This window comes from Lithobates pipiens, unplaced genomic scaffold, assembly GCF_037356315.1.
Source record: "Lithobates pipiens isolate NorthernLeopardFrog02 unplaced genomic scaffold, aLitPip1_a1.2 Scaffold_18, whole genome shotgun sequence".
Classification (NCBI taxonomy): Eukaryota; Metazoa; Chordata; class Amphibia; order Anura; family Ranidae; genus Lithobates; species Lithobates pipiens.
The window spans coordinates 618981754-618996543 of NW_027507758.1; the positions used below are offsets into that span (position 1 = coordinate 618981754).

At 46.0% G+C, this 14790-nt stretch overlaps 1 protein-coding gene across 1 annotated transcript in view; it reads right to left on the minus strand.

Moving 5' to 3' along the window:
* Positions 1-12931, minus strand: part of LOC143986847 (uncharacterized) — a 60047-nt gene extending 47116 nt beyond the window's left edge. The window contains 7 exon segments of the mRNA XM_077485256.1: positions 2-1638; positions 10984-11137; positions 11227-11324; positions 11439-11562; positions 11649-11783; positions 11907-12020; positions 12553-12931. Of these exon segments, the coding sequence (XP_077341382.1) occupies positions 2-1638; positions 10984-11137; positions 11227-11324; positions 11439-11562; positions 11649-11783; positions 11907-12020; positions 12553-12765 (2475 nt within the window). The 5' untranslated portion in view covers positions 12766-12931.
* Between the last annotated feature and the right edge of the window lie 1859 nt (positions 12932-14790).

Below are 14790 nucleotides of genomic sequence, written 5' to 3' on the forward strand. Positions count from 1 at the left end.
TCATGTGAGATCTCTGATGTTTGGAAAGATGGGACTTCTGTGAAAAACATTTTCCGCACTCAGGACAGGGATAAGGCTTTTCCCCCGTGTGACACCTCTCATGTGAGATAAGTACTGATTGTTGCGCAAAACATTTCCCGCATTCAAAACAGGAATACGGCTTCTCCCCGGTGTGCAATCTCTGATGATTACGAAGATGGCACCTTTCTGCAAAACATTTTCTGCACTCAGGACAAGAGTAGGGTTTTTCCCCCGTGTGAGATTTCTTATGTCTGGAAAGATGGCACAACTGTGAAAAACATTTTCCGCACTCAGGACAGGAATACGGCTTTTCCTTCGTGTGAGACCTCTGATGTATGACGAGTTCTGGTTTTCGTATAAAACATTTCCCACACTCAGAACAGGGATATAGATTTTTACCTGTGTGCAATCTCTGATGATGATTAAGTCTAGACTTATCTGAAAAACATTTTCCGCACTCAGGACAGGAATACGGTTTTTCCCCCTTGTGAGATCTCTGATGTCTGTAAAGATTGGTCTTCCGTGAAAAACATTTCCCGCACTCAGGACAGGAATATGGCTTTTCATTTGTGTGCATCATCTGATGTGAGACAAGTACGGATTTTAGTGCAAAACATTTCCCACACTCAGAACAGGAATACGGTTTCTCACCTGTGTGTGATCTCTGATGATTATGAAAATTGGACTTCTGTGTAAAGCATTTCCCACACTCATTACAAGAATAAAGTTTCTCAGGTGTGTGCAATCTCCGATGATGAGAAAGATTGGACTTATCTGAAAAACATTTTCCACACTCAGGGCAGGAATACGGCTTCTCCCCCGTGTGAGATCTCTGGTGTTTGACAAGTTCAAATTTGTGTGCAAAAGATTTCCAGCACTCAGAACAGGAATACGGCTTCTCACCTGTGTGTGATCTCTGATGATTACGCAAATGGTACTTCTTTGTAAAACATTTCCCACACTCATTACAGGAATAACGTTTCTCGCCTGTGTGCAATTTCCGATGATGATTAAGACTGGACTTATCTGAAAAACACTTTCCACACTCAGGACAGGAAAATGGCTTCTCCCCTGTGTGAGTTCTCTGATGTAGGACAAGTGCAGATTTTTGTAAAAAAGATTTCCAGCACTCAGAACAGGAATACGGCTTCTGCCCCATGTGAGACTTCTGATGTGTGACAAGATCTGATTTATTTACAAAACATTTCCTGCACTCAGGGCAGGAAAATGGCTTCTCCTCTATATGAGTTCTCTGATGTCTGTAAAGATGGGACTTATGTGAAAAACATTTCCCGCACTCAGGACAGGAATATGGCTTTTCCCCTGTGTGAGATCTTTCATGCAAATTAAGTTGGGATTTAAATTGGAATCCCCTCCCGCACTCAGTACAGGGAAACCTCATATCTGTTGGAAGGACTGCAACATCCCTCACAGTCTGAGGTTCCTCAGGATAAGAGGAATACGATGGTCCATCTACACTGTGTGGTGCCGGATGGACATTTGAGGTAGTCGGGTTTTCTCCTGGACTATACTGTGTGATGTCCTCATCTTCTACTTTACAGTCTGGAGACAAAGTGAGACAATCCTCCGAGGTTTTCCTCATCTCCCGTCCATCTACTAAAATAGAAATACAAAGATTATTACTACCGATTAATTAGAAACTGCTATGCTACAACCGGAAAGTGATTATGTTGCTAACGCTGACTTGCAAACATGAGGCATGGCTGTATAAAATGCAGAGAAGTATGAGCTCTTGTTATTGGACCATCTAAAAAGATTTTTTATGCTATCCAAAAAAACTTTTGCACATAGTAACAAAGTTGTCCGTTTACATGCTCACTTAGCTAGGCCTGAATTCGTCCCTGTGACAGACCTAGCCGGAACAGAGGCTTTTGGAGAGGACTGAATGCTAGCCTATTGCCTTGCCATTATGGGCCCTGGCATTTGGGGGAATGGTGCTTTTTGTGAGCTGTATGCCTGGGTACCCTTGAGGTGGTGTTATTTTAGATTCAGGTCCATGTGCCCCAAGACACACAGACTCTGGGAACCCTGTATATGCCCAAAGACTATTCTTGGTTGTTGATTCTGAACTCAACATGTTAATGGAGGGAGCTGATCACATTGTCCTCTGTACAATGTAGGAGATGGGCCGACTCCTAGAGGAGCTCCTGCTATTGTGAGAAAATGTCCTGTAGTTGTACTTATGATAACGTATAATCTATTGCGTGAAGCTCGGTGACAACAAGTCTGACCTGTAGTGAAATCCTGATGGGCACAGAGTCACATCGGCTGCTTAAAGAGATTAGTTAATTAGCTCATGTTAATTTGTTACAGGTGTATTGTTAGTGTAATATGAGCAGGAGGAGGGGACTTCCTCTTCTACTGTATAAAAAGACTGTATTCTGGTTCTAATAAAGAGTCCATGTCAGCAGCTAAACAAGTCTAGTCTTGTTTTGTGCTTGGGAGTGGTTGAAATATCTGATATCTATATTCAGACTGTGAGGAAGTGGTATATGACGAAAGCACTCAAGCGGAGTGTAGGGACGTTTCGTCACAGTTCCCACTTATATTCCCTGTATTTAGCTACCTACTAGGTGGATTGGCACTGCCCTTCACAAGGTTCTTGATGCTTTCTTGTCTTTTTATACTGAACTTTATGCTACCACGATTCAATACTCTGATAAACATTTATATGAGTGAGTATTTAGCTCAGGTATCCCTCTCTTCTTGTAGACGTGGGGAATTGGATGCTCCTCTTTCTGTTGAGACTGACCTTACTTTTTTGCAACTACCTGCTCACAAAACTCCAGGCCTCTATGGCTTTCCGGCTGAATGGTGTGCTCCATTTAAACAATTATATATAATTAAAACTTCACTGTGTTTGGGTTTTAGAGAAAAAGGACAGTAGCTAGCATATATTGCGGGTAACAATCACAAAGGATTTCAAAAGAAAATGCAGCCCAAATGAGTCCATTAATAGGGTGGGGGGCCGGGATCTGGGGGTCCCCTCATTAAAGGGGGCTCCCGGATTCTGATAAGCCCCCCGCCCGCAGACCCCGACAACCAACAGCCAGGGTTGTCGGGAAGAGGTCCTTGTCCTCATCAACATGGGGACAGGTGCTTTGGGGTGGGGGGGGGCTGCAGGGCTCCCCTTCCCCAAAGCACCCCCCCATGTTGAGGGCACGCGGCCTGGTACGGCTCAGGAGGGGGGAGCTCGCTCGTCCCCACCCCCTTTCCTGACTGGCCAGGCTACGTGCTCGTATAAGGGTCTGATATGGACTTTGGGGGGGGGGGGCCCACACCATTTTTTCGGTGTAGGGCTTCCTCTTTAAGTCCATACCAGGTGATGGGGCCAGCGAGGTGTCAATCTCGCAGATGAAGGCGGCGACATTGACTTCCTTCGCTAGTCTCAGCCACCTGGAATCACGTTCAAAATGAACAGACTTTTCTCCGTGTGTGGGCAAGTCCGTTCATTTCAAAAGTCCGGTTGTGTGTGGGCAGGCCCGTTCGTTCAGAAAGTCCGGCGGACCTCCGCTACAAAGTCTGGCGGTTTGTCCGCTGGACTAAGTCCGCCGTATAGTCTGATCGTGTGTACACGGCATAAGTGACACCAATACTTTGATCAGTGCTAAAAAAAATGCACTGACCACAGTATAAATAACACTGGCAGGGAAGAAGTAACACCAGGGGCAATCAAGTGTGTGCCTAGGAGGTGTTTTCTAACTATGGGGGGAGTGGATACACTGGAGGAAATGTGAGATTGTGTGTTAGCTTAGCTGAAACACAAGATCTCTCCTTTGCTCACTGACAAATCAGCGGTTTGCCTTGTTTACATAGGCACACTACTGCTCCATCTCTCCACAGAACAATGCAATCACAGCAGGAGTGGCACTTTGGCGTGCCCCCTACGCAGCGTGCACAAAATCACGTACCTGTATATATGCGGTGGGTGGTCTGTAAGTGGTTAACAATTTATCAGTAATACTAACATATTAGCAGTGTTAAACAAGCATATCATATAAAAACTCTAGTGGCTTCCAACCAGCAAGATGGCAACGGTCCACACATGCATAAAGGACGACATCAGAGGCATGACTAATGGCCATTGCCGCACGTATATATATGGTAAGGGCTAGAAGTGACCGCCCCAACCCTAATTGTGTTCTAAGCCTCGTATTGACTGCCGGAAGTCCAATGGCTCCGTCCGGTCTTTAGCTTCAATATTATGTCAGTTCCGGGTCCGGTGTCATTGGAGCCGTTGGACTTCTGGGAACGGCGACATTTTCATTCCCAGTGGACAGTCAATACGAGGCTTGGAACACAATTAGGGATGAATGGTGTTCTCCATTAGCCACACCCCTGATGGCATCTTGTATGACGAAATTCATCAAATGGAGCCTGTATACATGATGACGTACACCTGGACACCACTCTGTCTTGTTCTGGCACATAAACCTGAGGAGAGACGCTCTCAGAGGGGACAACAGGATTTCATTCATGCTTGTGTGGTCCATGGTGAACAAGATTACTGCTGATGATCTTTTGAGCACTTTAGACCACCTATAATCTAGTGGTCCACCTCCGAGGGTAAGAGGCTTGGTTTGCTGTGGTGTTGGATCATTATTTTATCTACAAGTCATTTGCTTTGCACACCTTTAGGTACACCCTGGGAATTCTGCCCTTTACGAGTGTTATTGTTTCTTTGGACACCCGTAAGGCCTTTGATTGTGTTGAATGGCCCTATCTTTTCGTATACTGCAAATTTATGGCTTTGGCCTCTGTATTGGACATGTTTCCTCTATACTAACCCTGTAGAAAGAATTACAGTAAACTCCCATATTACTAATGCCTTCCCGATACATTGAGGCTCCTGGAGACCAGTCATAGATCTGACCCACTTGAATTATTTAATCAAGAAAGAGAAATTCAAAATGGAGACACTATTCACAATCTGTCAGGCAGCTCAGCCAGGTGTCTGGCTCGTGTCCATAGATCTGAAGGACGCCTACTTCCATGTCCAGATAGCAGAAGAGTTCTAGAGATTTCTTCGCTTTGCTGTAGATCAAGTCCACCTTCAGTTTACCTGTCTCCCGTTTGGGCTTGCGAAATCACCTTGTCTCTTTTCAAAACTCTTATTGGCTGTCGTGGCTCTGATCAGGGTCAGAGGTATTCATCTGCATCATTATTTGGACGACCTGCTGTTACTATCTCGGGACAGGGAGCAGCTGTTAGTTCACAGAACTCAGGTTATCTCCACTCTTCTCGAGTTCGGCTGGCTATTGAACAGGGAGAAGAGCCACCTAGAACCTGCACAGTCCCCGATATTCCTTAGAAGCACAATCTCCTTGCCCCTGGAGAAAATACCGGTGATCCAGGACAAAGTACGTCTAGCAATATTCTCCTCTCACCTCCAGGCCTCACTGTGCTTGAAGCAGATTGGCACCATGGTAGCCACAACGCCTATGGTTAAATGGGCACAGTGGAAAATGCGGCACTTCCAGAAGGGCTTCCTCCAGCAATGGAACCCAGGGTTCCAAGATGATTTAATATGGGTAACCTCATCCATGCAGGAGAGCCAGAAACAGGGGCTGGGGCGCTAATTGCCTAATGGAAGTAGGCCACGGCAAATTGAGTTTTCTGTCCCACAGGATAGTCTCGGATGTTCTGGAACTCCCGGCAGCGTTCTGCCCTTTGCAAGCCTTTCACCACTTAACGGCGGGAGCCTCAGTTCTCATAATATTAGACAACACCACAGCAGTCTCATACGTAAAAGAGACAGGGAGGTACCCACAGTCTCTCCCTGTTGAAGGAAGTAGAGCCTATCATGACCCAGGCTCAGGTGAACCTATCCAACTTAACAGCTGTCTATATCCCCTGAGTGCAGAATGTTTAGGAAGACTTTCTTTCAAGAGTATGTCTATACAACAATGAATAGGCTCTCCACACCAAAATCTTCATGTGGGTCCTGTCCTTGGGAGTCTACTTGGCCAACACTCATCAGAGCCTGGTACAATACACACCATAGAGAGATAATCTATATATGTACCATGCACTAAATGCACAAAATATTGGTTCATTATCCATTTTCCCTTTTCTGTTCTCGGAATTAATACATGGGGACACGGGCTATGTTCACACCCCCTTTGTGCTCCGTCCTGGTTTACGTAGGTGTGTCATACACACTGCGCCTGAATAGACATGGGGGACGTATGTCACGCCCCCTTTCCGTACAGGCTTCCTGTTGTTGCGGTGACGTGCACGCTGCGCCGGCTCCCATATTTCCATAATGGGAGGAGCTGGCGCTGGCGTGTCACATGACCCGCAGCGCAGCATGTCCGCTCCGCCTGCTCCCCCATCCTTGTGATGGGAAGGGCTGGCGTCGGCGTGCCGCGTGCACGCCGCGAGTGTCCTGGCGTACAACGGGACGCCTTTTGTGTATCACCTAGACCATGCGGGACATGGTATAGGTTGATACAATACGGACGTAATGACGTCATGACGTCAGTGTGTCAGGTGACCCGATGCTGACCACGGGATCAGCCTGACTCACGGGCGGTCACCATGGCAACCCATCAACAATGTACCGGCGTTACTTACCGGGCAGGATGGAGACAAGTACCTGCGCTGTGCATGCAGATCCCCCTATGTGGACAGGTGCCCGTCGTCTGACGGGGGTGGCCATCTGGATGGATTGACTGTTTTCCCCCTACTTTGTACGAGGAGCTATACACCATCCCTTGTCCACATTAGATGGGGCTCCCTGCCTACTTTATTCAATGCGCAGGTAAAATGTAACAAGTAATTAACTATACATTTTCAATAAGAATGATGTAAGTCTAATGAATTCATAGTAAAAATTATTTCACTGGCATAGATATATATATTTTTTGATACTAGCGCCTATATGAGATTCATTAATATAAAGGTCCTCTCCAAAGATGTGTATTTGTATGCATAATTTCACTAAATGGTCTATATGGATTGTTTACAAACGTGTATAATTTTGTGATGTTTTGACAGACATATGTGCGGTTGATTGGCTTAGCAGACTGACGGCTGTTTTTGTGCTTGTCCGCCCACAGGCTCGTTACCATTTGCTCGCCACTCCCCCACACATCTTGTCTTTGATTACAGACCCCGCCCCTTTACAGGCGGGTCTGGCTTGGAAAACTTTATATAAATTTGATAGCAATGTGGTGGGTTCTACTATGCCCCTGTTGAAGACACTCTTTGTCGAAACGCGTCGGGCTTGCATCTAGCACCCCACATTGCTCTTATCGATGCTTCCGTTTTGTGATCACTTGTCATAATTTATGTCCTTTTTTATGACTTTTTAATAAATACCTCATGGTTAACTTTTTTTGACCTGCACCATTTGGAGCTTTCTTTTTTCTTTTGTTCCTACCATCCTTGTCAACCCCCTTTACATTTTGGGTCTGGAATGTAAATGGGCCACACTTGATCCAGACAACTTGAGGGATCCCCCTGAAGAGACGCTGGTCACGGTTGTTTCATCACTCGGAGCCTTCTGGGAATCCCGTTGGACTGCTTCCAATCTACCATCTGGTCGCATGTGCAGACCCTAAGCGTTCCTGACTCTACTGTCTTAAGACTGGGGAGTCCACCGCATCTGGTAAGAGTATTCCATCTATTTTCTTGATTACTCCAGACAAGTTGACACATCTTGCCACACCTGATTAGTGAAACGTCTATTTCACCTGAAGAAGACCTCTCATCTCACTTCACGTGTATCAGTCACATGATAGAGGACTTTATTCTTTGTTGTTTATATATGATTGTTTTCACTCAGATATCCCATTTCAAGTATATTATCCTCTTATATACGGTTTAATCACATGATAGAAGGCTACATTTCTAGTTTTCTTAGCATTTGAAGATTGTTTACACACGAATTTTCGTTCTTGTGTTTATATCACTATATAATTAGCGCTACACTATTATTTTGTTTGTAATTTTGGACTTTGTTTGTTTGAAGTGTCAGCAGCTGTTTTTTTCACCTGTATTCCAATTTAGCGCGGTGTTTTCCCCCCTACCTATTCCTACAATCAGGCCTGGATTTTTCCTTATCAGTCAGCTCCCTGCGGGTTCAAGTTTCCGCAATTTCTGCCCTCACTGGCATATCCTGGGCTAGACACCCTCTTGCTCGTCAGTTTTTCAGGGGAGCAATAAGGTTATGACCCCAAAGAAAACCAAGATTCCCCAAATGGGATCTTCTGCTTGTCCTTGATTCTCTCTCAGGAAGAGGGATAGAACACGCAGAATGTTTCTCTATCAAGGAGCTTTCCCTAAAAGTTGCCCTTTTGGTGGCCATCACATTGGCCAAAAGTGTCTCCAAAATTAGCTCGCTGGGATGCAAGGAGACATTTTTAATATTCTTCCCTGATTGGGTAGTATTGATTCCAATGATGGCTTCAAACCCCAAGGTATCATCTGTTTTTCATGAGAACCAGGAGATTATTCTTCTGATGTTCAGGTCCACTGAAAGTTCCAGCGTTCATCCTTTAGATGTGGGAGAAGCTCTGAGACAGTATCTGGAAGCCACAGCTCCTTTTCGTCAGTCTGACCATCTGTTCATTCTTTTCCATGGGAAAAAACAAAGGTTTGCGTGCCTCTTCCAGATCCAGATCTTCCAGATACGCATGGACCATAGGGTGAGTACATGGATTGAAAACTGGCTACAAGGGCAAGTTCAGAGGGTGGTGATAAATGGGAAATACTTGGAATGGTCAGAGGTGGGTAGTGGGGTCCCCCAGGGTTCTGTGCTGGGACCAATCCTATTTAATTTGTTCATAAACGACCTGGAGGATGGGGTAAACTGTTCAATCTCTGTATTTGCGGATGATGCTAAGCTAAGCAGGGCAATAACTTCTCCGCAGGATGTGGAAACCTTGCAAAAAGATCTGAACAAATGAATGGGGTGGGCAACTACATGGCAAATGAGGTTTAATGTAGAAAAATATAAAATAATGCATTTGGGCGGCAAAAATATGAATGCAATCTATACACTGGGGGGAGAACCTCTGGGGGAATCTAGGATGGAAAAGGACCTGGGGGTCCTAGTAGATGATAGGCTCAGCAATAGCATGCAGTGCCAAGCTGCTGCTAACAAAGCAAACAAATATTGGCATGCATTAAAAAGGGGATTAATTCCAGAGATAAAACGATAATTCTCCCGCTCTATAAGACTCTGGTCCGGCCGCACCTGGTGTATGCTGTCCAGTTCTGGGCACCAGTCCTCAGGAAGGATGTACTGGAGCGAGTACAAAGAAGGGCAATAAAGCTGATAAAGGGTCTGGAGGATGTTAGTTATGAGGAAAGGTTGTGAGCACTGAACTTATTCTCTCTGGAGAAGAGACGCTTGAGAGGGGATATAATTTCAATATACAAATACCGTACTGGTGACCCCACAATAGGGATAAAACTTTTTCGCTGAAGGAAGTTTAACAAGAATCGTGGCCACTCATTAAAATTAGAAGAAAAGAGGTTTAACCTTAAACTACGTAGAGGGTTCTTTACTGTAAGAACGGCAAGGATGTGGAATTCCCTTCCACAGGTGGTGGTCTCAGCGTGGGGAGCATCGATAGTTTCAAGAAACTATTAGATAAGCATCTGAACGACCGCAACATACAGGGATATACAATGTAATACTGACATACAATCACACACATAGGTTGGACTTGCGTCTTTTTTCAACATCACCTACTATGTAACTATGAGTGTAGGGCTGCACACCTGGCTGTGCGGTGAATTGTAACTGACCCTGAGCTGGAAGGCAGCCATAATGGGTTTGCAAGGGCATCAGGAAGATAGCTTTCGGTCCTGACTCTTTGGGTTTGGTGCATTATTTCAGTGTTGGTACTGAGCCTTCCTTCCTGGGGTCTACCACCCTTGTTGTAGGTGCCGCTGGGGTGTATGGCACTGCTGGTGGTTGCTTGGTCTGCTGAGCTTCTTATTCTTTTGGGAGGGCCTTTTTCCTCAACCAATTTGGTCCCTGATCCACTACTTTCTACTGGCTTGTATTCCGAATCAGAATCAGATGATGAGAGCTCCCGGCTGCTCTCAATATTCAACATACTAAGGATTTTATATGCCTCCTCACAAGTATAATATTTTTTGGACATGACGACTGCAATGGCTGCACTGCTAATGGGCGGAAGTGATGTTGGCTCTGTGATGGGTGACACTGATTAGGCTGCACTGACAGGTCCACTGGCATTAAGCAGTTGTCCTGACAGATCCACTGGCGGGCTGTGTGACAGGTTCTCTTTATTAGGGGACACAGCCAATCACAGGGTAAAAAGACAATTTCATTGGCTCTTTACCCTGATCAGGGATGGGCTGTGTCCTGGGGATACAGCTCATCATAGATCGCCACGCATCCTGAAGGACAGCATATGACTTCCATTCAGGATGGGAAAGCCACCACCCAGCTGTCAATCGGCTATTGGCCAGTAGGGAACTGGTTAACTAAGACAATTTGCAGAGATCCCACACTTCTGTCTGCCATCTCCTGAGACTGCACTCAGTGACTTGGGTCTGAGACGATACAGACATATCCCTCCACCCGGCACAGCCAGCTAATAACAGAGCAAGTAATGCTGGGAGAATTGTTCTGTCAGAGATCTTACTAGACCCAGGCATGGTGAAGGCCGCCTAAGACTCATGCCCCAGACGCCTAGGTTGAGCAATGAACGTGAAGAAAATCAACATTTCCATTTTACTGAAACCCAGAATCAACATAAATCCAGTATAGATACATACATTTTGTCTGCAGCACAGAGAGAAAAAAAGATTATCCGAGAGGAATACAGGAAAGAAAACACTTAGCTCACTTAGGAGAGTGACCAGGGTAATGTAGGCTGATATCACCCAGTCCTTGCTTTACTCTGGACCAATGTGACCAGTATGGGTGGAGGAATGTATTTAGTGTTAATGACCCACCTGTGCTGATCTCTGTAGGAGTGTCCTCCTCTATAAATGTCCCCGTTATTCCATCCTCCTCCATAGACTGCTGATCATCCCTCACATATGTCTCTTCTTCTTCTTCTTCTTCTTCTGATTTATCCTCAACTTTAGAATCTCTCAGGTTTCCACTCTGAATATATAATAAAAATGACATTAGTTATAACAATGCAGATAATGTACAGATCCTAATGATAATATCAGTGATTGTTCCTCATCTACCTGATGATGGTGGGGAATGGTGTGATCTTCCTGTGTGGAATCCCGGGAATACAGAGGACGGGGACATCTCTCTGGTGGGTTCCCATTACTGGATCCATCTGTAGGAAACACACACTGACTGAATACATTGTTTCTATGTGTTTATCAGATGATGGGGGATCTAGGTGGAGCCTCCGTACTGCTCTCTCCTTTACAATAAAGTCTCCTCTTACCTGGTGATGTGAGGGGCGGCTGATTGTCCATCATGACGTCCTTGTAGAGATCCTTGTGTCCTTCTAAATACTCCCACTCCTCCATGGAGAAATAGACAGTGACATCCTGACACCTTATAGGAACCTGACACACACAATGATACAGTCACCATCCAGACACATCCCTTGTCTGTTACTGGATAATGTCCCAGAATTCCCGGCACCGCTCACCTCTCCTGTCAGCAGCTCCATCATCTTCTTGGTGACTTCTAGAATCTTCTGCCTGTTGTGTCTCTGAGGTTTTATGGAGTCACATGGAGGCACTGTGATGGTCATATGATCTCCAGACTTCACAGGAGGAAAACACTGGATTCAACAAAAACAGTAATATGTCACATTCCTGAATCCTCCTCACCTCTCCGGTCAGGTCAACAATGTTCTATTAATAGAAATGAGTGATGTCATGTGACCTCCCAGAATCCACCTCACCTCTCCGGTCAGCAGGTAGATGATCTCCAGGGTGAGGTTTAGTACCCTCTCAGTCATGTGACTTTGGTCCTCCTCCATCTTCATTGATGTGGTCATGTGATCGATACAGGTTTTCTGCAGACAGAGAATTATCTGGACTGTATTGGTTGTACAATATTAGGCTGGGGATGTAAGGGGTTAATAGTCGAGCTGCCCCCAGTAGGAATTGGCACATGTGTAGGGAGAGGCTTCCCTCTAATGTTTGTATTTTAAAAAGTTGTAGCTTGCAAAGTTACCAAAGCTATAATAAGCACTAAGATTGAAGTCACACTACAATGTATAAGGTCTCAAAAGGTTGACCAACACTCGTGTTTTTAGTGCTGTATGTTGTCATCTCTAGGGGCTTCCCCCAATGGTGGACATGAGTATCAAAGAACGTCCAAATCTTGTATAATAGGACTATAGTATAAAGGAGGATAATAAACAGTAATTCCAGGACTGAAGGCTCAGCCTCTCTGGATGGTATCGGCCCCTGTAGTGCCCTGTGATTACATATATAAAAAATATGACTAATAATGTGGATAAAAGACATCACAGTGACTATGGAGAAAGAGGACGGACATGACGGGGGGTTACTGGGTGTAAATAGAAAATAAGATCTTATTACCTCCTCTACTGCCACTTCCAACAATATCTTCTCTCTACTTCCTCCCGACTCACCTCTCACCCGGAAATTCCTGTCTGCACCTGACATCACTTCCTGTCTTCCATAGAGACTTCCTATCTGAGTAGGAGTGAGATCACCACTTTGTGGAGCTCCTAGGAACTGCAGCCCTGAGAAACATCCCATAGCGTGAACATGGCCTTGTGCTGTGTGCATATATGCAGGGCTTTTTTTCAGCAGGAACGCAGCACTGAATGTACTGTGTGCAATGGCAAGGGGTGCTAGGGTGGGCTGAAGGGCCTATTAATGCTGGCTGCTGAGCGATCTATTGTTGTTGGAGCGGATCTATTTTTGAGTGGCGGTCCAGTGCTGCTGGGAAGTCTATTGTTGCTGGAGCAGATCTATTTTTGAGTGGCGGTCCAGTGCTGCTTGGAGGTCTATTGTTGCCGGTGGGGGATCTATTGTTGCGGGGGGTCAATTATTGCTGGAAGAGATCTACTATTGACAAGGGGGGGGGGGGTGGGGTCTGTTGTTCTTGGCTGCTGGAGAGTCTATTGATGCTGATGACATCTGTTGTTGCTGCTGGGGTGGTATTTTATTGTGGGAGTCAATTGTTGCTGGGGGGTCTATTGTTTTTGATTAAATCTATTGTTGCTAGGGGGGGGTGGTCTATTGCTGCTGGCTGTGGGGGATCTATTTTACTACTTTTCTTGCTATCATTAACAAATTCCATACAAATTACTTAGCACCACAAAATGATACTTGGCTCTGTATTTTCTAAAAGGGGCAGTACTGGGAGGTGGGTGGGGGATGAAACCAAGGAATGTTGCTCAGGGGTGGGTAGGGGGTGGAGACGAGAAGTGACTCAGAAAGGGGGGGGGGTGTTCCTACACCTATTCTCTGAGGAAAAAGCCCTGTATATGTACTGTAAGATTGAGCTCAGGCATGTTCGCAAACAGCACGTGCAGAGCCCGCCAGGAAGTCGGCACTACGCAACGCTGATCACAGGCAGTGAGTCATTGTCCCGATGCTCGGCAGCAGAGATCAGGAAATGTCTCACTGCCTGCGATTAGCGCAGTGCAGTGCCGACTTCCTGGCAGGCTCTGCACATGCTATTTGCGAACACGTCTGACCTCATCCTTTTTTTCACGGTGAATAAAGTTCGCTTTATTGATATTAAAGACACAAGTTGCAATTCAGAAATCAGAAGAATACAAATTAAAACAAAATACAGGTGGTGTAGAACACACAACAAAGAAAAAGGAGAATCAGGAGATAGTACAACCCACATAAAATACACATATGTTGTACCACAACCGTCCCCGACATTACCCTGCGAAGGCCGTGGCTAACCCGAGATCATATAAGAGATAATGCAGTATGATAGCCATCATGCCTACATCAAATCCCACAGAGGGAGGGGGGGGGGGGGGTGCATGTAGAGACAAGTAAGACCACGGAAAAAAGAAAAAAGAAAAGGGCGGAGGAGGAAAGGGCAAGAGCACGGGGGGGGGGGGGAGGGACAAGAGAAGGAAACAGAAAAAGAAGAAAAGAAGGGGGGGGGGGAGAAGGAGGAGGGGAGGGGGAGGAGAAGGCCGACCTACAGACCCGACGATGAGAATTCCTATATCTATATCCCTGCCCTGTCTCCACCCGTCCATGGCAGCCATATGCCATCAAACTTTCTAGGGCACTTCCTACTAATATATGTCATTTTGTACAACGGGAGGGCCTTATTAATAATGTCCTCCCACAGAGTCAGCGTCGGGGGGGAAGCAGAGGTCCAGCGAAGGAGAATGGCCTTCTTGGCATAATAAAGCAAGAAGGCAATCAGGAGCCTGGAATAGCGCGGCCTCTGTTCCTCGTCCTGAATGCCAAGAAGAGCCAGCTCCGGAGACCGGGGCAAAGAGAAGCCCAACCGGTCATCAATGGTGTCAAACACATCGGCCCAAAAGGCGGCCACCATCGGGCAGCACCAGAACATGTGGAAGAACGTTCCCTCTGCTGCTCCACATCTGGTACAGGCAGGGTCCCGCTGTCGATACAGTCTGTGCAACCGCTGCGGAGTGTAATAAACCCTATGTAAAAACTTAGTCTGTATCACCTTATCTCTAGAAGAGATCACCAGACCAAGACTATCTTGGAAACAGTCATCCCAATCCTCCCTCTCCAAGGAGGGAATATCCCTCCGCCAGGCTGTCCACAGTTTCTCCATCTTGGGAGAATCCACACTGAGTAGCA